At 39.5% G+C, this 26,151-nt stretch overlaps 2 protein-coding genes across 4 annotated transcripts in view; one reads left to right on the top strand and one right to left on the bottom strand.

The window, feature by feature from the left end:
* Positions 1–962, top strand: part of SPG11 (SPG11 vesicle trafficking associated, spatacsin) — a 73,027-nt gene extending 72,065 nt beyond the window's left edge. For all 3 annotated transcript variants that reach the window (XR_011997650.1, XR_011997651.1, XM_072740629.1), the window contains exon 40: positions 390–962. Coding sequence is in view for 1 of the 3 variants with exons in the window: in XM_072740629.1 (XP_072596730.1) it covers positions 390–570 (181 nt within the window). In the remaining 2 variants the exon portion in view is untranslated. The remainder of the gene's footprint in view (positions 1–389) is intronic.
* EIF3J (eukaryotic translation initiation factor 3 subunit J) lies at positions 858–26,132 on the bottom strand. Its single transcript, XM_025998634.2, has 8 exons — positions 25,941–26,132; positions 25,751–25,854; positions 13,584–13,638; positions 13,018–13,109; positions 6,954–7,068; positions 4,667–4,828; positions 2,950–3,023; positions 858–2,652 (listed from the first exon to the last, which is right to left on the bottom strand). The coding sequence occupies exons 1-8, from the start codon at positions 25,981–25,983 to the stop codon at positions 2,521–2,523; spliced, it is 777 nt and encodes a 258-aa protein (XP_025854419.1). The 5' UTR covers positions 25,984–26,132; the 3' UTR covers positions 858–2,520.
* Between the last annotated feature and the right edge of the window lie 19 nt (positions 26,133–26,151).

Here is a 26,151-nt window from a genome sequence, read left to right as displayed (position 1 = left end):
AATAGGACATGCATGTAGCTAGCTACCTCTCTGCTTGAGATGGCAAACAGATATCAAGAATCCCCATTAAAAGATCCCTTAATAAAATGATGTAAACAGATGACTGAGGGAACAGTGTACTCACAGTGCTCCATAATTAAAATCGGAGGACAACTACTCAGCTTGTCTGAGGTGCCTCAAAACTCTCAACCTCAGAAGCCCCTTGGGAGTACTGCACTTACCCCAAATAAGGTGAGCATTAAGCTAACATTTTTAATGAAATAATTTCAGCGTTTAGCTCGCAACCCCTAACGCTAGTCTTAAATAATTCCTCAAATTCCAGGGTCCTCTCCTTTGTAAGTAGCTGTGTCAGAGCATCTTAACTTGTACCTTATGCCCCTTTGTCTTAGATATAAACAACATCAGCCGACAGACACAGCTGTGAAAAACCTGAAGAAGTTACTCACATACTGTGAAGATGTCTACTTGTACTACAAGCTCGCATACGAACACAAATTTTATGACATTGTGAATGTGCTTCTGAAGGACCCTCAGACTGGCTGCTGTCTAAAGGACATGCTAGCAGGTTAGGTGGATTCGGACACTAGGAGGGTGGCTCCTGCTGAGGTGTCCTGGGTGCTTGTGTTCTTGTACTGAGATGAGGTGCTGACAGGTGTTTGCGATCGGAGTAGAATAGACTGACCTGGTAACCAGTCCTCTGTGAATAGGGGGTAAAGAATGAATTTTCACAAGGCAATAAGTATTTAAAAGTGATTGTTCATCTACACCACTTTATATAGATACTGGTATTAAGATCAAAAGCTCCATCTTCCTATTTAGATATACAGTATTGATTAAAGAATACCTGTGCCTGCAGATTCCAGTTTCAAAGGAATTTAATATTATTTACACAGTTAAGGAACAGATGATACATTTCCATTTGTTAGAAACTGATCTCTATAATAAAATAGATTTTAAATTCACTGTATGTCATTATTACTGCCAAGGAAATCTTAGCCCTTGTCTGCCTTAAAACAATCTTTATTTGCTGTAATTATTGCTGCATAGTCACTGCATCCTGTTAATTCCTCCAAATCATCTAGATGGTCCTGTCTTATACTCGGTACTCTACAGAACTTTGAGGTTCCTAGTTCCTATTTAAGAGAAATTTAAAACATTTTTTGTTCTGTCCCTACTTTTGATTCTCTGGTTTCAAAAAAGACTCCAACCACAAATTTGGTTAATTGCTTAAAAGAAAATATACAATAAAGATCACCCAATCTATGCTTACAGCCATAACCTGAGTAACAAGCTCAATTATTCCAAATAAATAAGATCTTCTAGGTAATTAGGCCTTGGTATCTAAACAACCAAATAATTTGCCCAAATAAATAAGAGGAGGAAGGCAGCCCCATATCTTTGTTGCTCTAGGGTGACACTATTCAAGGCCTGGCATGTCATTTTTGTCTTAAAGCTGTAACTTCTTGTCAGGCATTATTTATTAAGCTTTATAAGTATACAGAGAACTCTAGTCCCAAGAGCCGTGTTCTATATTCTCCAAAAATACCTCTTGGGAGTTAACACAAATTTTAAGTCCTCACAATAGTGATTTTATTAAATTAGTTGCTTTATAAAACATTGCAGATGTCATAATTGTTAACATAACAATTTACCAAACTGTAGTCAACTGGTGCAGTTTGCTGAGCATGTTTTATAAAGGAAAGCAAATGCCAAAACCCTGTTAAAGTTGTTCAACTGCAGCTGAGGAGAACAAAGGAGAATTGTTTCTCAGACACTTAAATCAGGGAAAGAAAACAGGTAAAGAGCTTCCCTCCCCCATGTGAAGCACTCTGTCAGCAGAACGGTCTGATAAATAGAAAGTAGACAGTCTATGCACTTGAGAGATTCCACAAGTTGTAATGCAACACAACGGAGAGGTTTACCTTCTTCAGCTTCAAAGTTGGAGGGTTTTGGTCATTTTAATTTTTAAATATCAAGCTAGTGCTTTTCAGCCGTTTTATCTTCACTCTGAGATAAGCAGTCTTCTTCACCATGTAATTTAATATCCTCACGCTCAATTTTAAGACACAGCAATTTTAATACTAGGTGCACACCTCATGCCCTTGCTGCAAACTGCTTTTCTTGACAAGTTATGAAGTAGTTCAAGGAGGTATGGTTAAGGCTGTATTACTGAATGGTGCTGGTAAATACTACACAATTTTTGTCATGTTGCAACCTTTGTTTCCAAGTCAGTGACTGCTGCTATGGAATCAGATAGCAACAATGACAACATTATTAGGTTTGTTTTTTTAAACTATGATTTAGTAGCAACTGAGGTTCCCAATTTTAACCCCTTGGCAGCAAGATCCAAGTTCCCTCGTTCGCACATTAGCACCTAAGTGTCAAGGGGTTAAATAACCAGCACAAAAGATACTGCACTTCTGATTGTAGCATTTGGCAGAACTGAAAGGAAAGGAAGTTGTGCTACATGTTGAAGGGATTGTGGGCAACAGAAAGAAGACACCAGGAGAAGAGAAAATGTCACATGAAGTCTTCATAGTCTTGTACATATCCTCCGTCATAGCCGCCATAATCTGCCAGATCGTCTTTCATGGTGGCCTTTAATCCCCCTCCAGGGACCACACCTTTCTTCTTCTTTTTGGCTTTGCTTTGCTGAAGATAAAAAAAGTTTTAATTCATGAGACTACCTACTATGGGCACCTTTTCTGGTACAGAAACTCTCAGACACCAAAGCCTCTGGTACCAAAAAAGCTTCAGTTCTCAAAGGGAGATCTCAGACCTAACCCAGGGAAATCGCTACTAATTCCAAAAAGAAAACAAAAGGATGGTAATGGCACTCACACTCCTGGCTCTGTTCCAGTTTAGCTTTAGTTCAGGCTCCTACGACACTTGAAACTATTATGCCAACGCCCCATTCTCAAATAATTTCCCTCACATGCTTGCTCTTACCTTTTCTTGCTTTTGTTTTTCACTGCAAAGCACGGTCAATGAATTGGTAATCTTTTTCAAGTCATCAATTTCCACTAAAAAAAAAAAAAAAAAAAATCTAATTTGGCCATCATTAACTCCAGTAACTGAAAAGGCTATGAATTTGTCCTGTTAAACCTAAGATGGTGGGCAGCCCGGTGGCTCAGCGGTTTGGCACTGCCTTTAGCCCAGGACCTGATCCTGGAGACCCGGGATCAAGTCCCACGTCGGGCTCCCTGCATGGAGCCTACTTCTCCCTCTCTCTGCCTCTCTCTCTGTGTCTCTCATGAATAAATAAATAAAATCTTAAAAAAAAAATAAGATGGTAAAGAATCATTCTGGGGATGCCTGGGTGGCTCAGTGGTTGAGCGTCTGCGTTCAGCTCAGGGTGTGATCCTGGAGTCCCGGGATCAAGTCCCACATCGGGCTCCCTGAAGGGATCCTGCTTCTCCCTCTTCCTCTATTTCTGTACCCTCCCCCACCATGAATAAATAAAATCTTTTAAAAACATAAAGTAAAATGGCAAACTTAGGAACAAAAATTTATTTGTAATGACCTGTGATAACCAAGACACCACTGTTAACGGAAGAGAAACTACAAGTATCTTTAGAGCTCTCACAATGCTCCCTACCATACTTCCTTACTCAATTTACACAAGCAAAAGAAGACACATGGAGGATTAACCAGGCCTTTCCACAACACATCCTCAATGCACAGTGAGAAGTGGCTGAATGAACGTGGTACAATTCTTAAATTACAAATGACAACTCTTGGGCAGCCTGGGTGGCTCAGTGGTTTAGCACCACCCGGGATCGAGTCCGACGTCAGGCTCCCTGCATGGAGCCTGCTTCTCCCTCTACCTGTGTCTCTGCCCCTCTCTCTCTCTCTCTGTCTCTCATGAATAAATAAAATCTAAAAAAAAAAAAACAAAAAAACTCTTTCACCCCTTCTCCATTTTCTACCACAGAACCAGAATGAAGAGTCAGTGTCTCAGAAATGTCAGTGTCCTACTAGAAAAGAAGCCTGTTTATGGGAGAACACACCCTTCCATCCTTACAAAAATATCAAGCTGGAAACAGACAACAGTTTTTAGCTATCAAAAAAGTGTTTCAGTTTTGATTAGTCACCTTCACAAATGAAACTATAAGTTCACTGTATAGAATTCCTTTTTCTCAGTCTTAAAAACAGTCCCTTCCATAATTAGTGCCACACCACCCCTGGTTTTTAACTCCCACACACCCTGCCTCTGAAATGCATGACTCTTCTCAGGGCACGCACCACACCCACAGACCCAGAGAACAGGTACCAGCAATATTGAGCAACTTAAACCTAGTCACAGGCTTCCTTGTTTGTAAAATGAACAGATACTTGTGGTCTCGCTCTGCATTAAAATCCCATATGCTCAGGGATCATTTTCCCAAAAAGACACTTCCTAGTCTTTTTAAGATATAATTAGGTAAAAGAATAAGCTAGTGTTTTATTAGCTGCTGGGTCAGCAAAGCTCAGTTATCCCTTTTGGGAAGCCATTATAAAAACATTAAAAAGGCAGCCTCAAAAAACAAAACCACTCACACTATTTGCAGAACATTCCCAAGGTAACTTCTAAAAAGCAAATCCTAAGTTTATTATAGAATGCAAAAAAAAAAGTCAACTTCCATCCTCCTGAGTACGAATCCAACGACAGATTAGAAATACTTACATGAAATACACACATCTCGAACTAAGGCTTCCAAAAAACTGGCATAATATAGTGACTTTTCATATTGTGTAATTTTATCTTTTAGTAACTTCCCAAACTCTGTGAAGTCATCTCTTGAAGATGGGTTCATAGCATCTATTCCATAAACTGTATTATTAACACCTGCAAGAGAAGAGGGAGCACTAAAAATTCTAGATTTTTTTCAAGTTTATAAACCCACAGAGAGATCCCACATCGGGATCTCTGCAGGAAGCCTGCTTCTCCCTCTGCCTGTGTCTCTGCCTCTCTGTCTCTCATGAATAAATAAAATCTTTAAAGAAAAAAAAAAAAATGTACAGGAATGCCTGGGTGGCTCAATGGTTGAGCATCTGCCTTTGGCTCAGGGTGTGATCCTGGAGTCCTGGGATGGGTCCCACATTGGGCTCCCTGGATGGAGCCTGTTTCTCTCTCTCCCTATGTCTCTGCCTTTCTCTATCTCTCATGAATAAATAAAATCTTTAAAAAAAATTTACGGCTTTATTTTCACTAACCTCTAATTTACCATTTCCTTCCATTTTCATTACAGGCAACAAATCAGTGATATTAGCAAAACCTGTTACCAGTAAAGATTTTCATACCACACACATTACAGTTGTAATTACCATGAAATACTGTTTTTAAATTATATTACTTATTAACCTGCCACTAGATCTTATTTAATGCATTAATAAAGGAGCACAGTACTGAATCAAGTTATTTTAATATTTTGATATCCATTTCAATATAAAAGTAAAATCCTGTGTTTTATTCATTTAAAAACATTAAATTGGAAGAGACCCACAGTCTTCAGCAGACCACTGAAGGAGCCCCTGGTATAAAAGGGATTTTATTTAAAGTTACTTAAAAGTTATTTAAAGTATAGGTCTAAGAATAGCCCACAGTAAAGTGCGAAGAGAAGGAAAAAGCAAAAAAAAAAAAAAAAGTTCCTGAGAAAGTATCCAGCTGACTCCAGAGGCTAATAAGCAGGGGTAAACCATGTGTGAAATCCCAATAGAAAAATTAATCTAGCCTAAAAGGATTCTAGGCTAAGAGTACATTCTGTATCCTCTTCAACAGTATATTAGTTAACAATACCACTGATTCAGTATTTTAGTATGAGAAACACAACATTAAAATCCCATTAACCAAATGATGCCTGTATGAATGCATGTTTTTGCCTTGTAATCTGTAATTGTGGTCCTATATTAGAATTTATAGGTACCATGTAAACTCTTCTCTTTAATAAACACATGGGTGGCTTTTACCATCCTATGAAGACACTGGATAATGGCTGTATGCTCTCTGTAATGAGATGAGTGCAGTTAAGACATGCCAAGCACACACCAGTGCACAGGAGAATCACAGCAACTCTAGATTACTAGCAACTCGTACAGAGAGAAAAATCACACCTTCCACAGAAGGGAGAATGATCATTATGGCCCGCTTGATCCATTTAAAAAAAAAAGGATGGCCTCGACGGGATGAGCACTGGGTGTTATACTGTATGTTGGCAAATTGAATTTTAGAAAAATTTAAATTAAAAAAAAAAAAAAAGGAAGGATGGGGGGAAAAGTCAAGATAACCTAGATCCTTCTTAGCTCTAGGTTTCAATTTCAAAGTTATTTAACTGTTTCAACATGATCTTCTACTCTGATAAGTACTCAATAGGTAATGACAACAATGAGCTTAAACAAAGTGAAAGCTTTAAACTATTCCTCTGGTCATGTTTCTTATTTATTTACCCTTTACCCCTGGAACACTCTGAACTTACCTATCTATAGGACCCTGAACATGTCTTTTATATCACGTACCAACCACAGCTGCAGGGATGGCACATAGAAATAGAAGCCCTCCAATGACAGGGGATGGAGAAAGCCAAAAAGTCACAAAGAAATAACCCTGAGCAAAGGCACAGCCTTATAAGTCAGTCTAATATTTAAACCTCAAAGCTACATTTCATCCAATTCATCCAGCTGATAAATGTATTTAAAGCAGCAGTATACTTATTTTGGGTCCAATGACTTATCTTAATAATTTTTTACTTGATACTCATAATTATTCAAAACCCTAAGCATGTTTTTCACTCTAAGCAATGAAATCTCAAATATAAATATTAAAAACTCCTTTCTAGTATCTAAGTTAGCCAGTACTGTATTTATTTCAAAAAAGGAAGTGTCTTCTAAACTTTCACAACTAGTAACATTTTCACAATATTCACCTGGAACTTCAATATTTCACTGCAATCACCTTCTCAACCCCGCCCACTTACCAAAAGTTTCTTTTGCTAATTCAAGGTCTGACTCTTCCTGTAATTTCTTTAGCCTCAGTTTATCTGCTAATAGTTCTTCTGGTGTTAGCACTTTAGGTTCTTCAGGTTCTTCTAACTAAAATGAGACAAAAAGGAAGTTTTAAAACATCTGGCAGTGTGATGGACCAGTACATTTTTGTATTGCTAATATTTTTATTAAACATATATAAATAGGGACGCCTGGATGGCTCAGTGGTTGAGTGTCTGCCTTTGGATCAGGGCGTGATCCCAGGGTTCTGGGATCGAGTCCCATATCGGGCTCCCCGCAAGGAGCCTGCTTCTCCCTCTGCCTGTGTCTCTGCCTTTCTCTCTGTGTCTCTCATGAATAAATAAATTTTAAAAAATAAAAAATAAAATAAAAGATGGAACTGATATTATAGAAAAGGGAAAACCTGTACACTCATATCTGCTACTAAAGACTGTATTTTGAAATAACCTTTCTAGAGCAACTTAGTAAGATGTCTGAGTCTTAAAATACTTTTATATGGAATCAAAGAATTCCACTTCTAGTTATTTACCATAAGAAACCAAAGATGCATACAAACATTTAGCCACAAGGGTGTCCAATGGAGTATTACTTATAATTTCAAATACATTTAGAGACAACCCAAATTTCAACAGAATGGTTAAATATGACAACACAGATGATCCTCAAATAACATAAGTTGGAACTACATGGGTCTACTTATTCACAGATTTTTTTTTCAGTAAGATTTATTTGAAAGATATAATAAGCAGGAGGGAGAAAGGGAGATAGATCTGAAATACACTCCGCACTCAGCATGGAGCCCAACACGGGGCTGGATCTCATGATCCTGAGATCATACCTGAGCTGAAACCAAGAGTCCAGTCCAACATTTAACCAGCTGTACCACCCAGGCTCCCCATCTTTATGATTTAATAACATTTTCCCCCTCTATTTTACTTTACTGGAAGAATACAGTATATAATACAACTACAAAATTATGTGTTGACTATTTCTATGTTAGCAGTAAGGCTTCTGATCAAGAATACACTGTCATATGCACCCCAGGTGGCTCAGTGGTTTAGCGCCGCTTCAGTCCAGGGCCTGATCCTGGAGACCAGGGATCGAGTCCCACATCAGGCTCCCTGCATAGAGCCTGTCCCTCCCTGTGTCTCTGCCTCTCTCTCTCTTTCTCAGGAATAAATAAATAAAATTTTAAAAGAGTACGCTATCAGTAGTTAAGTTTCGGGGGAGTCAAATTTGTATGTGGATTTTTTTGACTGTGCAAGGAGTCAGCACCTTAACCCTCATTTTGTTCAAAAGTCAGCTATACTATGTAGACATAAAAAAAAATGTCTTCTTCCAAAGAATCATAAAAAGAACTTATCTTTTTATATTTGTTACTATTACAAAAGTAACACATTGTCATTTGTTAACAAATTTAAACACATACGATGGAAGTTGTCACTTATTTCCCAGTCCTACTCCTCTCAGATGACTGTTAACATCTTTATACTGTGATATTTCCTATAACAAACGCATTATTTTACTATAAGGGAAAGTCTGTGACAGTACTTACTGAAGTGGGGAAAAAAGTAAAGGAAGCTTGTGCCATTTGTGATCATCCATGTCTATGCAGTTTGCAAATTCTGATTCAGAAGTCTAGTTCTGTAATACATAGCATTCTGTTTCTCATGGAGAAGATGAAATGAGAAACGTCATTATGCCAAGTTAAAGAAATCTCAGAATACTTTCTTGAAAAAGGGAAATATCTTGACTTAACCATCTTAGTAGATCTGGACATCATGAAGTATTTCCTGCATCAGAAGTGAATATACTGAATACGCTATCAAACTAAGGTTTCTTTACACTGGAGACTAATACCAAGACACAACAAAAGCAGTATAAATTTCAACTTCAATGACCAAGAAAAATCTAATCAAGATGGCTTCTTAGACTGAGTTATAAGATCCTATTGCTTGTCCTGATCATAGAAACACACATGTAGGGATCCCTGGGTGGCACAGCGGTTTGGCGCCTGCCTTTGGCCCAGGGCGCGAACCTGGAGACCCGGGATCGAATCCCACATCGGGCTCCCAGTGCATGGAGCCTGCTTCTCCCTCTGCCTGTGTCTCTGCCTCTCTCTCTCTCTCTCTGTGACTATCATAAATAAATTAAAAAATAAAAATAAAAAATAAACCACAGATGTAGCTATTTTTAGATACACAAATATAAATTATTAAAAAGTATCTAAAATGTTCCAGACTGGAGGAAACAGGCACTTTCATACATTGTTGGCAAATGCAAACTGGTACAACCCCATACAGAGGGCATTTTGTGAACATTTATCAAGACCACAAATATGATTTGCCTTTTGATCCAGCAATATCTCGCCTGGGAATTTATCCTGCATATATGACTACACCCATTAGAAATGACCCACATGGGATGCCTGGGTGGCTCAGTGGTTGAGCATCTGCCTTCGGCTCAGGGCATGATCCTGGAATCCTGGGACCAAGTCCCACATCGGACTCCCCACAGGGAGCCTGCTTCTCCCTCTGCCTGTGTGTGTGTCTCTCTCTCTGTGTCTCTCATGTATAAATAAATAAAACCTTAAAAAAAATGACACACACATATGGTTATTCATAGAAGCACTGTTCATCAAGTAAAGGACTGGAAGAAAAAAATCTAGCTGTCCAACACTAGAAGACTGATGAAATAAAATATGGTGCATCTAGGCAATGGAATACCATACAGCTACCAAAAAAAAAAAAAATGAATAAACCAAACACTAATGAAAATGGTTTATTATAGAGGGTGACAGGGAACAAGATGGAGAGGCTAGAACAGGAATGGATGTGTAAGACTTTTCTGAGTATACCATTTTGGTGTAGTTTTGACTTCTGAACACATTTCATGTTTAAAAAATTAAAAAAAAAAACTTTAAAGTGAAAACAAATGACTCTAAAATGTATATTAAAATACACGGGGGGGGGGCAGCCCTGGTGGCGCAGCACCTTGGCGCCACCTGCAGCCCGGAGTGTGATCCTGGAGACCGAGGATCGAATCCCACATCTGGCTCCCTGCATGGAGCCTGCTTCTCCCTCTGTCGTTGCCTCTCTCTCTCTCTGTGTCTCTATGAACAAATAAATAAAAGCTTTAAAAAAATAAATAAATAAAATACACAGGGGAAATAATACAAATGACTTTAGAACCCAGGATGTAATTCTACATCCTCAGTAGGATATATTCTAAGCCCAAAAAGAACTGCAAGGAAATCCTAAACTTTATTCAGTAGCTTTATGTTACTGGTATCATAGAAAAGCAAATAAACAATTACATTATTATACCAGTATTTTCAGAATAAAAGAAAACGTCAATATGAACTAATGCTTACACAACACAATGCTTATACAACACATACACACAACACAACACATTTCTAGCTTCACCCATTAAAAAAGGTCTAGAAGGCAAGGCCACCTCAGTAACACTGAGTAACTACTAGCAACTAAATTTGGCCCCTATCATTTCCAACTAAAAAGAACCATAAAGAAGTAACTGATTCAAGGCCTAAAGAGAATTTACCAGGTGAGCTCAACACTTCTTATTCTGCCAGAAAGCAGGGAAGTTTTCAAAGACTAATGGGATTCTGAAAAAAAAAAGGAAGAAGAAAGAAGAAAGAAGAAAGAAGAAAGAAGAAGAAAGAAGAAGAAGAAGAAGAAGAAGAAGAAGAAGAAGAAGAAGAAGAAGAAGAAAGAAAGAAAGAAAAGAAAAGAAAAGAAAAGAAAAGAAAAGAAGAAGAAGAAGAAGGAAGAAGGAAGAAGGAAGAAGGAAGAAGGAAGAAGGAAGAAGAAAGAAGAAAAGAAGGAAGAGGAAAGGAGGAGGAGATTGGGACATCTTAAAGGGTTTCCTACTGGCCAAAGCTGGGATAATTTGAGCATCCAAAAAATAATTACTGTATCTAAGTAAAACACAATAAATTTATAAAAATCTGTAAATCCATAAATTCACTCAGAAAAAAAAAACCTACAAAAATCCCTCATTTTTCACCATTGAAGTTATGATTACACTCTCTCCTTACTCTGAAAAACTGGCAATTAAAAGAAAACAATTGGGACGCCTGGTTGGCTCGGTGGTTAAGCGTCTGCCTTCAGCGCAGGGCGTGATCCTGGAATCCCAAGATCCAGTCCCACATCAGGCTCCCTGCATGGAGCCTGCTTCTCCCTCTGCCTGTGTCTCTGCCTCTCTCTCTCTCTCTCTCTCTGTCTTTCATGAATAAATAAATAAAATCTTTTAAACAAAACAATTAAGTTTTTACTCTTTCAGCACAAATCATATCCAGAGTAAGCATAAGAAGAAAAAAAAAAGCCAGCCAATAACAAATGGAAGAGAAGTCATAGGATGAAAAAAATCACCATTCTGCAATCCCTAATTAGGCAACAATCATCATTAACACTAAACAAACTGGTGAGAGGCTGACATGAAACAAGGATTAGGCTGTTACCACCTTAATCCACTGATCAACTTTAGCATCACTAATAATAGGACACACATGATGTGACTCCTGGTGTGATGTGATACAATATAAAGCACACAGCATGACCTCTGAAGCGTTCCAATTAGAAATGTTTAATCTGAATTTGGAAGTCAAATCTGAGAAGTCAAACTTTTAGACTTATCTGCCAAGTTACAGAAAATTCCAAATATAAGTAATCAAACAAATCAAGAAGGTGGGATGTTTTATAAAACAAAGGGGCTCCTCTCTTCAATAAGTCAATGTTACCTTAAAGAGAGAGAAAGACACTCCAGGGGACTTAGGATATCTTAACCACCTAATGCAATGCAAAGTCCTTGTCTGAACAAACCATACATAAAAGACATTTGGAGACAATCAGGAAAATGCATATAAACTAAATACTAGGGCAGCCCGGGTAATCCGCTCAGCGGATTAGCGCTGCCTTTGGCCCAGGGCGTGATCCTGGGGACCCGGGATCGAGTCCCACATCAGGCCCCCTGCATGGAGTCTGCTTCACCCTCTGCCTGTGTCTGTGTCTCTGTCTCTCTCTCTCTGTGTCTCTCATGAATAAATAAATAAAATCTTTAAAAAAAATTAAAATTAAATAAACTGAGTACTAGAGGACATTAAAAAATTATTATTCACTCTAATAGGTACGTAATCATGTAAGAAATAGCCTTGATTTTTCAGAGATGCATACTGAAGTATTTAAAGGTAAAATGCATAATGTCTGTTGTGGACTTGATTATATTTTAACAACAAAAGAGATGAAGCAAATATGGCAAATATTAGCAACTGTTAAATTTAGGAGACAGATGATTATTCATTTTCTCTATTTTTACGTTTGAAATTTTTAATGAAAAGTCAAGAAAAAAAACTAAAAAGCTCTCTATGGTGATATGAAAAGATCTCCATGATATATTAAAGCAAGGTGAAAACTATAAAAGTAAAAAAACTTAAGAAAAGCAAGGAATAAGAATATATAGTTATATCCAAAGACACCTCCGCGATGCAAGAAACCAATATTCACTTAGGAGACAGAGGGAGAAAAAAACAGGATGTTGGGAGTTCTTAATACTGTTTTGACTTTTGAATCATGTAAATGTACTTTCTATTAAAAAAATTAATATAGAAAAAAAATTAATATAGAGTTCCTGATCTTCCTCCAAGTAATCAGGAACACCTACATAGTACATGGCAGAGAAATGGTTACTTTTTTGTATTTTGCTCAATATGTACAACTGCAATTAATCACAACTACAAAGAACTGCAGGGACTGGCAAAAATCACTGATGGTAGTACTACACAATCATGACTGTTCCTGAACATTTGTGGAAATTTAAAAGGCATTCTAATACATAAAGCTTCCAGGTTAGCTTTTTGCAAAACCACAAATTCAGTTTGGGGATTCACTTGGTGGATAGTATCCATGGAGTCTTTACAAACCCCTTCAGATTGCGATGTAATACTTGCTGTCTATTAAGACACTGTACCACTACTGATGTGAGAATTCTGTATTGCAGGAAACGAATGGTACTTACCCTCTTTTTAATTTCTTCTTGCCTTTTCTTCTGTTGCCGTTCTTTCTCTTTTATTTTCTCTGCTATTTTTTTCTTTTCTGAAATTTTTACTTCTGAAAGAAATGTTTTAATCACAGTTATCCTGAGTATTTTCCAGTTTATGGAAAGACAGATATATAATACTTGTATACTTCAAGAGACCAAACTTCTCCCAGCTCCAGTTTCACATGGTGACTTCCTGGCAAATAAGAATGGGAAAGTTCTGGGACTCTTCCTTTCTCCTCTCTGATATGATTCCTAGGACCCAAACACCTCCCTTCCTATTTCCCTAGCACCTGCAGCAGGATTTAGTGAGGTCACACAACCTACTCTCTCCTAACAGCAGCGCTCCAAACAGAAAGCAGTAGGTAGTATCCAATAGGATTATGATTTGAGGGGAAAGAAAGGAATAAAGAACAGAAGAATGTTTGGCTTCTAAACACCAAAATTCTCAATTTTGTGAGCTAGATTCTATCATATGTCTTAACATAAGCACTACATGCTCACCAAGACAGAAAACCAAAAATAAAGGAACCCCAGTGGCTCACCTGGTTTTACTTCTGCTTCCTCTTTTTTTTCATCATCATCATCATCCCAGTTATCCTAAAGAAAAGGATCTCTATTAATAATTCTTGCATAGGATGCCTGGGTGGCTCAGCAGTTGAGTGTCTGCCTTTGGTTCAGGGCACAATCCTGGAGGCCTGGGATCAAGTCCCGCATTGAGCTCTCTGCATGGAGCCTACTTGCTTCTCCCTCTGCCTACCCCTCAGCCTCTCCCTCTGTATATCTCATGAATAAATTATTTTAAATAATAATAATAATTCTCGCATATTTACTTTTCCATGTACACCTTATTATCAGCTTGTCTAACTCCACAGAAACAAGTTTATTAGTATTTTTTTGATATTGCATTAAAATTATTAATTAATGTTGGGAGAACACACATCTTCATGATGTTGAGCCACCCTAGCCAAGGAAAAGGTCTGTCCTTCCATTTGTTCAACTCTACTTCTGTATCTTTCAAGTAAAGTTTTAAAGTTTCTCTCTTAGGGGCGCCTGAGTGGCTCAGTTCATTGAGTGTCTACCTTCAGCTTGGGCCATGATCCCAGGGTCCTAGGATGGAGCCCCATGAGGCCACATCTGGCTAACTGCTCAAGGCGGAACCTGTTTCTCTCTCTTCTCTGCCCTCTCCACCCCTGCGCATGCTCTCTCTCTCTCATGCTTTCTCTCAAAATAAATAAAATCTTTTAAAAAAGTTCTCTCTTAGAAGTTTTGTGGGGATCCCTGGGTGGCGCAGCGGTTTGGCGCCTGCCTTTGGCCCAGGGCGCGATCCTGGAGACTCGGGATCGAATCCCACATCGGGCTCCCGGTGCATGGAGCCTGCTTCTCCCTCTGCCTGTGTCTCTGCCTCTCTCTCTCTCACTGTGACTATCATAAATAAATAAAAATTCAAAAAAATATTAAAAAAAAAAAAAAAAGAAGTTTTGTGAATTTCTCTTTAGGTTCATTCCTAAGAATTTCTACATTCCTACTGTAAAAAGAGTTCTTTTCCTGTTAGTCCTCTAACTGGTTATTATTTATGTACATAATTGGCTTTTATATGTTAATTTTACATCCTGCTACCTTACTAAATTCATTTATCACTTTTCATGGATGCTCCAGGATTTTCCAGGTGTACTACCACATCATATGCAAACGAGAATGGCTTCACTTCCATACCAATTACTTCTTTTTTTTTTTTAAGATTTTATTTATTTATTCATGAGAGACAGACAGAGAGAGAGAGAGAGAGAGAGAGAGAGAGGCAGAGACACAGGCAGAGGGAGAAGCAGGCTCCATGCAGGGAGCCTGACGTGGGACTCAATCCAGGGTCTCCAGGATCACGCCCTGGACTGAAGGTGGCACTAAACCACTGAGCCACCCGGGCTGCCCCCATACCAATTACTTCTTAAAGACTTATTTAGAGGGCAGCCCGGGGGGCTCAGCAGTTTGGCGCCGCCTTCAGACCAGGGTGTGATCCTGGAGACCAGGGATCAAGTCCCACATCAGGCTCCCTGCATGGAACCTGCTTCTCCCTCTGCCTATGTCTCTGCCTCTCTCTTTCTCTCTGTGTCTCTCATGAATAAATAAAATCTTGAAAAAAAAAAAAAAAGACTTATCTAGAGAGAGAGCAGGAGGAGGGGGAGAGGAAGAATCTCAAGCAGATTCCCGGGTGAGTGCAAAGCCTGAAGCCTCTGATCCTCTGACCTGGAGATTATGATCTGAACTGGAACCAAGAGTCTGACACTCAACCTACCGAGCCACTGTACCCCGCTTCATTACCAATTCTTATGCCACCACAACAGATTTATCTAATTGCACTGGCTAAACCTCTAGTACATTGTGAATGGTAGCAGTGATAATGATCATTGCCTAGTTCTTCTCTTAATGGAAATGCCTCTAGTGTTTCCTCATATAGTGTATGCACCCCAGCACATTTATGCAGTAAAATTTATCAGTATTTTCTTGCCCGCGAATTTCAGGTCAGTTTCTTCCAGAACATACATGCTTTCATTATTTTTTCATTTAGATCTTGGTCCATGTGGAGTTTTTTTCTCTTGTGTGGGATGAAGTAGGAATCTAATCCTCTTTCCAAATGGTTACCCAGCTGTCAGTTACTAAAAAGTCCACCTGAGTCCTGTGATTTACTGTACCCTAAATTTTCACAGGTACTTGGTATATGTCTGCTTTCTATTCCATCCCGCTGTCTATTGTCTCTTCATACATCAATACCATACTGCTTTCATTACTTTATAGTATATTTTTATATAGGCTATGCTTAGTCCCTTCCTTATAGGTTTTCAGGTTTTTAAGTATTTTCCTGGCCATTCTTGCATTTCTTTTTCCATATTAACTTTTATATCAACTTGTCTCATTCTGTAAAAAGCTTCTCAAAAGAAAAAACAAAAAGCTTCTCCGTTAACAAAACACAAGACAACCAAGCCAAAACTACTTCTCTTAAAGTAATTTGCAGCTGTTTTAAATAAAAAACTGAAAGGCCTTCATATCTTTCCCAAATGTGAAAGTATCCAACATTCTAGTCAATAACTCAATTATTTCAAGTAATATTCCACTCAACATGACCCTGGTTAATGAATTAAATCTATATAATATTTAAACCCAGTATTTAAGAGCAGTCAAGAGCTGATCAATAGCTACTTGAATCCACTCCCTAACTTGGGCAGGGCACTTTAAGGTGGATCTATACTCTGTCTTTTCTTCTTTTTAAAAAAAATTTATTTAAATTCAATCTGCCAACATATAGTATAACACCCAGTGCTCATCTCATTGTGTGTCCTCCTTAATGCCATCACCCAGTTACCCCATTCCCCCACCCACCTCCCCTTCTGCAACTCTTTGTTTGTTTCCCAGAGTTAGGAGTCTCTCATGGTTTGTCTTCCTCTCTAATTTTTCATCCCTCAGTTTCCCCCCTTCCCTTATGGTCCCTTTCACTATTTCTTATATTCCAAATATGAGCAAAACCATATAATTGTCTTTCTTCAACTAACTTATTTCACTCAGCATAATACCCTCCAGTTCCATCTACATCGACGTAAATGGTAGGTGTTCATCCTTTCTGATGGCTGAGTAATATTCCAAATTCTTTATCCATCTATCTGTCGAAGGACATCATAGCTCCTTCACAGTTTGGCTATTGTGGACACTGCTGCTAGGAACACTGGGGTGCAGGCGTCCCATGGTTTCACTACATCTGTATCTTGGGGGCAAATACCCAGAAGTGCAATTGCTGGGTCTTAGGGTAGCTTTATTTTTAACTTCTTGAGGAACCTCCAAGCTGTTTTCCAGAGTGGCTCCACCAGCTTGCATCCCTACCAACAGTGCAAAAGGGTATTCTTTCTCTATATCCTCACCAACATTTGTTGTTTCCTGTCTTGTTAATTTTAGCCATTCTCACTGGTGTAAAGTGGTATCTCATTGTGGTTTTGATTTGTATTTCCCTGATGGCAAGTGATGTGGAGCATTTTTTCATGTGCTTGTTGGCCATGTGTAGGTATTCTTTGGAGAAATGTCTGTTCATGTCTTCTGCCCATTTCTTGACTGGGTTGTTTGTTTCTTGGGTGTTGAGTTTTGCAAGTTCTTTACAGATCTTGGATACTAGCCCTCTACCTGATATGTCATTTGCAAATATCTTCTCCCATTATGCAGGTTGTCTTTTAGTTTTACTGACTGGTCCCTTCGTTGTGCAGAAGCTTTTTATCCTGATGAAGTCCCAATGGTTCATTATTGCTTTTGTTTCCCTTGCTTTTATAGATAGGTCTTGTAAGAAGGTGCTGTGGCCAAGTTCAAAAAGGTTGTTGCCTGTGTTCTCTAGGATTTTGATGGATTCTTGTCTCACATTTAGATCTTTCAACCATTTTATCTTTGTGTATGATGTAAGAGAATGGTCCAACTCTTGTCTTTTCTATACCTAAGAGAGTCTCTAAATATAAACTGATTATCAAATAATTTTCCAAAGGCTCCACAGACTTAGAATGTTTAATAGGGACAGACACAGCCTTGTATTTTGATAGGGCTTTAATCTATAGGTAGCCTGGCCATTGTCTCAGCAACTACCAGGCACCCTATGACATGCCATTTGAAGCTGAACCACAGATTACAGATGCAAAGCAGGGGGCCCTGATGCCACTGCAAGATGCAGAGGATGACTAATGTGCCTAAGTATGACACCAAGCTTCTGTTTTATAACAAGACAGGTCATAATCTGAATCAGTCTAGACATTTAAACTAACCAAGCCTTGACTTTAATAAAAATCTCTAAGTCCACCAAAGGACTAAAAATCCTGATTAAGGCTGCCATACAGTCTGCAAGCAGAATAGAAAATAGTTTGTATGAAAGTAAAATATTTTTATAATCACCCTTACCTTGGCAATTTAGCTCAGAGTTCAAGGTTAACAGACTGAAAGCAAACCTGCTAGTCATTGTTTGGACATCTAAGGCACAAGAGTTAGAAATTAGAAAGCAGATGTTTGTATAATCTCACTGGTTTGCTTAAGTGCTTGTTATCAATATAGCACAGTACAAAAGGAATCCTAGAGCTAAAAATAAAAAGTAAACACCAGGAGTTTTTGTTGTTGTTTTAATCTTCACAGAACATAGAAAGCTGGGTCTGTGAATAATAGTCCACTTAGGCAGTGCTTCAGACAGGAAGACCACTTGTTTACTTGAAAGGGGTAGATATTCACCACTTTCTACTAATAATAGTGATAATGACAACAATGATGATGATAAAGCATTTGCCAAGTACTTACTTTGTACCAGGCACTGTGCAAAGGGCCTTACATCTAGTAACAGAGTTAACCCTTACAAAAGTTCTGTAAGTAAGGTAGTGTTACCCTCAATTTATAGATAAGAACATTAAGGCCCTGAGATAGCTATTCCAAAATCTCAGTGAAATATAATGAAAGAACTAAACAACAACAACAAATGAAGGAACCAGTTCTAAATGGACCAAAGTTCCTTTATAGTGTCACAGTAAACGTAACTTTACACCTGAGTCCTGAATTACATAATAACTCTCTGAGAATTAGGTCTCTCCCACACCAAAATTTGTTCTTTCCATCAGTTCTGGAACGAGTTCCCCTGGAATTACAGGAAAGCTGATCAAAGAGAAGTGTATGGCACATAGTATCATGTCCAGCTGCAAATCTATCTAACTCAAATTGCCTGTGATGGTTTTCTACTAATTTTAAGAAACTAGTCTAGCAGCCTCTAGTAAGTACTAAGTGGCCAAGACTGGAGAAGTATGGCTAAAACTGAAGAGCTCCATCCTGATACCTCCAACATGAAGAAACAAACATCAGAGGAGCATTTCTCAGTTCCCGTTCTCAGTAAAACTTCACCCCCATCCATATCACTCCTCCCTCAGTATCTCATTTTTATCAATTCTACCCACCACCTCTATCCCTGTTCCTGGTTTCCCCATCAAAGCATAAACCTTATTCCAGACACTCAAACTGTCTCATCAATGCAGACATAATAAGGCTACTTAGAATTCTACCACAGAATGGACTGTAGAAGCAAAAGCAGTGGTTCCTATTAACAAGTCCTGGGAACAGCTATGGCATCTGTTCCTATGTTCATAAAAGAACCATTAAAGGCAAGCCTTGCCTGTCACCCTCACCTCATAGTGCTCAAAACAAGTCTGCCCTGAAGTTTCCGCCATTCTGGGGACAAGTCCCTAAAGAAGGGAGCATAGTGATGTTAACAAAGAGACTGGTCACCCTTCCAAATAGATGTAATCCCAAAAGCAGGTCAGGTAGTTTTCCCCAAGAACTTAAACCTTTTGTTTCCTTAGTTATAAAATTTGCAAGTGCCTAAAAAATACACATAAGGTAGAATGTTGAAATCTGCCCAATTTTCTGTAAATACTAGGACTTTATAAATGCTGACAATAAATTCAAATAAAATTCAAAAAAGGTTCTTAGAGGAACTAAAATTAACACATTTAAACAGCAAATAAATCTGTAATTTAGTAAACTCTAAATGGTTATTTAGTTCCAGAGAATACCTATCAATAACCAAGTAAATTCCTTACCCAATTATTTTTGGTAGGTAATAAATCTTCCAGGTATAATATTCAATTTATCTTCAAAAGAATTACCCTGGTTGCTCTCGTAAAATAGCTAGCTTCCATAAAACAGAAGCAGTATATAAACTACTTACTTATCTATACTCTTCTACAGATACACACCCAACACCATTGGAATAATTTTTCTGAAAGAGATGGCTGCTTTTCAAGTTTAAAACCTGCTTCCCAATTGAACATGACTGAGAACTGAAAACAAAAATTTTAAATCCTGCTTTTTAAAAATTTCTAATAATATAGCCAGTAGTTGGCTAATCTATCATCTTCAAAATGTACAACTACAGAATGTCACATGCAGTGAGAGAACACATTTAGGGCTGAAAATGCTTTCCAACTTAAGCAAGATATATTTATAGATCGTCAAATAGAAGTAGCTTCAAAGGAAAGTAAAATTCTTCTGCCTCATAGAAAGAGTCCATTAATTAACATATACCCTTTTACTTTTCTTTAAGTAGTTTGGTTTAGATAAAGAATAACCTTTTGCAGGAAAAGAGCCTTCTGCCGACTTTCTGTGAGCTGTACCGACCTGCTCTGAGAGGCCTCAGAACTCTGTAACAGTCTTCTTGCATGGCTAGACCTCCCAGCAAAGTTCAGTTTTTAAAAGAAGCCCAAATGTTCTTCCATCATCTCAGAACTATGCTGGCTTCTGGAAGCCAAGGTACCTGCTTCAATAAATTCTACTTCATTTAATTCAATTCATTAAGTTTTTAACATCCTACCATGTATTATGGCTCAGCACTCAGTTGAGTTTTTATTGAATTCCATCTCAATGCCTACCTGTCTCATATTTGGAACTGTGATTAATCAATTCTACTTTAAATACTTAGCTAAAGCAAGATCAAGATACTGAACACTAAACAAATGGCTTATTTAATTCCAGTCATCCGGGGATCCCTGAGTGGCGCAGCGGTTTGGCGCCTGCCTTTGGCCCAGGGCGCGATCCTGGAGATCCGGGATCGAATCCCACGTCGGGCTCCCGGTGCATGGAGCCTGCTTCTCCCTCTGCCTGTGTCTCTGCCTCTCTCTCTCCTCTGTGTGTGTGTGTGTGACTATCATAAATAAATAAAAATTAAAAAAATAATAATAATAATAATTCCAGTCATCCATCAAGACAAACATATTAAGTATTTTTCAATAACAAACATGCTTCCTAACTAAAAACTTACTAGTTGATTAAAACTTTCAGGGAACTGAAATGATATAATTGAGATTTTCCTCAAAATAATCTGGTTAGGGGAGGAGAAAAGCAAGTGAAGATATAGAAGAAATAAGATCGCTCATAGGTTTATTAAACTTCTTTTTACCTCTGTTTATGCTTGGAATTTTTCATAAGAAGTTACACACACACTTCAAGATACCCATTTCCTGGCAAAATGCCCACCTTCTGAGTATTTCCCAATAATCTCCCATTTCTCTGAAGTAGAGATTCCCTTCTTCAGAAGTGCTATTTCCAATGCTGGAAAAATGTCCTCACTGGGCACCTGAGTGGCTCAGTCAGTTAAGCATCTGCCTTCTGCTCAGGTTGCAATCCCAGGGTCCTGGGATTGAGTTCTGAATAGGGCTGCTTGCTCACCAGGGAGTCCACTTCTCACTCTGCTCCTCCACGCACATGTTCTCTCCCTCTCTCAATAAATAAATAAAATCTTTAAAAAAGAAAAGAGGGACGCCTGGGTGGCTCAAGGGTTGAGTGTCTGCCTTTGGCTCAGGGCGTGATCCTGAAGTCACACGATTGAGTCTCACATCAGGCTCCCTGCGTGGAGCCTGCTTTTCCCTCTGCCGGTGTCTCTGCCTCTCTCATAAATGAATAAATAAAATCTTAAAAAAAAAAAAAAAACATAAAAATAAATAAATAATAAATAAATAAATAAATAAATAAATAAATAAATAAGAAAAATGTATTACTCTGGTATATTTATTTATTTATTTATTTTAAGATTTTCTATTTATTTATTCATGAGAAACACAGAGAGGGAGACAGCGAGAGGCAGAGACACAGGCAGAGGGAGAAGCAGGTTCCATGCAGGGAGCCCAAAGTGGGACTGGATCCCGGGTCTCCAGGATCACACCCTGGGCCAAAGGCGGCGCTAAACCGCTGAGCCACCCGGGCTGCCCAATACTCTGGTAGATTTAAACTATTAAGCTGGATAGGATCCTAACAGATGCTTGAATGGGTAGAATGAGACAGGTGGTTTTCAACTAAGTTCATTCTCAGATCTTTTAAAAAAAAAACTCTATAACAGCATTACAGGAAAAAATGCCAGAGATGTTTGAACACAGCCAGAAGTTTCTTCAATACAATTTTACACACCTTGAATAAATCCAGCTTTTAATCTATTCTATATTGAAATGTTAGAAGACTAGTAAAATGGAATAAAAGTTATATTGCCTCTGTTTGCAGCGGATAGCTAGCTACACACTTCCTTCTTTGTCACCACAGCCTGTACATCACTCCAGCAATGGGGAAGGAGTCCAGTGATATATGCTAAGTGAACAATTGCTCCCACTAACTCTGCATAAGATCAGGATAGTAAGAAAGGTAAAACAAAGCAAGTACAACAGGAGAGTATGCTTCCCAGTTCTCACCAGTTCTCATCTTTTTTTTTTTTTTTTTTTTTAAGGATTTTCTTTTTTAAGTAATCTCTACACTCAACATGGGGCTTGAACTTACAACCCTGAGATAAAGAGTCGCATGTTCTACCAAATGAGCCGCCGGGGACCCCTGGTTCTCATCTTTTTAACTGGGAAGAAGCACAGGCTTCTCTCCTCATGAATATTAACAATTCTACGCTTTCACCTAAATCCATTTCTGTCATTACCAGACAGCTATCTGAAAAGTCTTCAGGGAAGCAAAATGTTATAATGTCTACTGAAAGACAGTAAACTACTGAAGCAAATTACTGTAACAAAGACCTCAGTTTTCTCTTCATATCTCAGGACATTACACATGACACTAAATCTATATTCTTAAAGGTTAAACACTAGATGATGACATAAATCGAAGAACTTACTGTTTCTGCGTATCTTACCTTTGAAGACTTTAAAAAATTCATACATTGTACTGTTTAAAGATTGCGATTATTTGATCTCATGAAAACTAAGCCTTGTTTTTGTATCCTTACAAAAGGATTAAGTACTAAATTATCAGAATTCAGAAATTTGGTATTGACAAAATTCAACTTCTAGACTGGTAAACTCAGAGCAAAAACTTGCTTGACAACCAAGGTCATTCCATTCAAAACACAAAATTCACAGAAAAATAGCCACTGTGGGGAGAACTTATTCTGGAGCTCAGGAAATCACAAAATGTGGTACAAAATAAACCCCAGATACTAGAGGTAACCGGTATATTTTCCTTTAGCCAGAAAAACTAAGACTACATCTCTATGTAAGAGTATTAACACTGGGATGCCTGGGTGGCTCAACGGTTAAGCGTCTGCCTTCAGCTCAGGGCATGATCCCGGAGTCCCGTGATAAAGTCCCACATTGGGCTCCCTGCATGGAACCTGCTTCTCCCTCTACCTATGTCTCTGCCTCTGTGTGTGTGTGTGTGTGTGTCTCTCTCATGAATAATAAAATCTTTAAAAAAAAAAAAAAAGAGAGAGAGAGAGTATTAACATTAACTGAGTGCCTCAGAAGTGCTAAGCAACTCTGCTTAATGCTAGACATTAAATCATCTAAGGTGCAAAATAGGGGTGTCTGGGTGGCTCAGTTGGTGTTGGACTCGATTTCAACTCAGATCATAATCTCAGGGTTGTGAGATCAAGCCCTGTGCCTCAGACTCCGCAATGGGTGTGGAACCTGCTTAAGATTCTCTCTCTCCGGGACGCCTGGGTGGCTCAGTGGTTGAGTGCCTGCCTTCAGCTCAGGGCGTGATCCTGGAGTCCAGGGATCGAGTCCCACATTCGGTTCCCTGCATGGAGCCTGCTTTCTCTCTGCCTGTGTCTCTGCCTCTCTCTGTCTCTGTGTCTCTCATGAATAAATAAATAAAATATTAAAAAAAAAAAAAAAAGATTCTCCCTCTCCCTCTCCATACCCTAAGTAAATAAAATGTAAAACAACCCCCCGAAGTTATCTCCTATAATGAAAACTTAGACTGGGAAACTAAAAGGAAAGATTAAAAAACTTGTTTGTGACCACAAATAGAGAAAATGTCAAGGCAATATAATGTACACCCATGTCTGTCTGATTCCAAAGCCTAAGAATCAAACTACTCCATGAATACCATAACCTGGGAATCTTGAAGAAATTCAAAAGAAACCAACATTTCAACTCAGAAATAAAATGGACAAGTTGAGTTTTTCTCCAAGATCAACTTCAGTGTTTATGTAAAAGAAATAAGATATTTGAATAAAAGAAAAGAATCTGCACTGATAAGAGTGACTGGACAAGATGACCTTTATGGTCTCTTAGCATCTGTAAATCTCAAACTTAGTTACTTCATTTTCTGGTACTTCTTTCCTGATTTATCCCATCTTTTCTTCTCATTTGCTAAATCAATCAATTTTCAGAACAGATGTCCTAACTGCTGCACCCAGTAAGCATTTCTTCTCATTTGCTAAATCAATCAATTTTCAGAACAGATGTCCTACCTGCTACATCAGTAAGCATACAAAAAGTCAAAGGACAAATCTGAACTGAAGGCTCAAAACAGAAAGTCCAAGACAATGCAGGGAAGTAACTAATATCTTGCAATGAGACTGATACACAATCCATTCCCATATATATACAACATGTAAATAGAGCATTTAAGTATCTTCACAAGAGTACTACTCACTTATTAATCTCAATGTATGCAAAGCTCACATTCTCCCTGAACCTCAAGGAGTTATGTTATGTTCCATAAACTGGACATCTATCTCATTAGACTCTGAGGAGAAAAAGGTAAAATCCAAACAAAAGTAGTATTAAGTTCATAGTGATTGTCCAGCTTAAATTTTTTTCAACCCGAGCAGGACTTAACAGGGCTCCCAACATGTATTGAAGGATAGAAATTAGGAAAGTAAAAAACATACACTAATTGAATCAAAACCAAAAGAAACTTTTTTCTCAATTCATACAAAACTTTATCTGCACCAATATATAAATATTTTGAGAGTTCTGTTAATAAGAATCTTAACATTCTGGGGTTGAGAGGTGTTTGCTACTTAAAAACAAATACCCCTAGTCATACTGTGTCATCTGAAGCCATTTGATAAGTCCCCAGGAGTTTTCAAAAACAAAACGTACATCTGGTTTAGATCAACAAAGCACAGGGGAAAAACACCGGCCCCTCGTCTATTCCAACCAGTATTTCCTTAGGAATCATTTGTATGTAGATAAATAACTCAGTCTATCAACTGTCCATTTCCAGGTCGCTGTGTGGACTACCTAGGTTTCTGGCCAGTAACTCCTGGCTACCTCAGTACTCGGTTCATCTCTTTACCACAGGGCGGGGGAGGGAAGCCTAAAGTTATTTCACTTTACTGCTTCTATTGGTCTTGTGTTTAAAAAAAAAAAAAAAAAGACTGAAATTAAACCACAGTATTTCATTCATCTAACTGCTCGAACACACTCTACAAATGGGCCTTTGGAAACGTAAATGAGTTACTGCCCCAGGGAGATCTGAGCTCAAAAAGGCAGGTGGGTTGCAAGACTTTCCATATGGGATAAACCGTGGGGCTCAACCCCCGACTTCCCGGATCCTTCCGGCGAGCGGCTCCAGACCGCGAAGTTTGCACGTGGGCCGGGCCCTGCTGCTGCTGTCACCTCCCGTCGCCAGTTGGCGGATGGGATCCGGGCCGGGGCGCAGACCCTTAAGAGGGGCTGGGGCCGGGGCCGGGGCCGGGGCCGCCACCGCCCTCTGCGAGGAAGTCCAAAAGGCCACGCTGCTAGACGTCGGCCCATACGGCTGGCGAGCCGAGGAGAGAAGGGCAGCGGGAAGCCCTACGCTTGCGTCTGGACCCGTAGCCCCGCAGGCCCGGGCGGCGCCCCTGGGCCCAGAGTCCACCCGCCCGCCTGTCGACGGGCATCCCCGCCCGCGACAGCGCCAGTCCGCTCCCGCGCTGCCGGGAGCCCCGGCCCGCACCCACCTTGACGTCCTCGTCCTCGTCCTCGCCTTCCCAGCGGTCCCCGCCGGCGGTGCCGCCGCCCCCCACCTTCCGCACCGGGTCTTCCACGGAGAACGTGTCCGCGTCTACGGAAGAGAGCGAGCCGCGTTAGCGCCTGCTTCGGCTTGAGACCAGCGCCGGCCCAGGCCCTGCCCCCGCAACTTCTCCTCACCCCAGGAATCAGAGTCCCCCGCCGCCGCCGCCGCCGCCGCCATCTCGAGCCGGGCGTGAGCGTGTGTGAGGGGAGAGCTAGCGAGGAGTTAGCGCGGCGGAGGTGAGTCACTGGCTTTGCTCTCGTTGGCCGGCGCGGGGCAGGCTGGGACCGTGGCTGACTGCGCGCCGAGGCCCAGGCCCCGCCCTCCCCGGAGGAGGTGGCGGGGCGA

This window comes from Vulpes vulpes, chromosome 15, assembly GCF_048418805.1.
Source record: "Vulpes vulpes isolate BD-2025 chromosome 15, VulVul3, whole genome shotgun sequence".
Taxonomy (NCBI): Eukaryota; Metazoa; Chordata; class Mammalia; order Carnivora; family Canidae; genus Vulpes; species Vulpes vulpes.
Note: the sequence above shows the minus strand (reverse complement) of the source record. Positions and strands in the feature narration are given on the sequence as shown.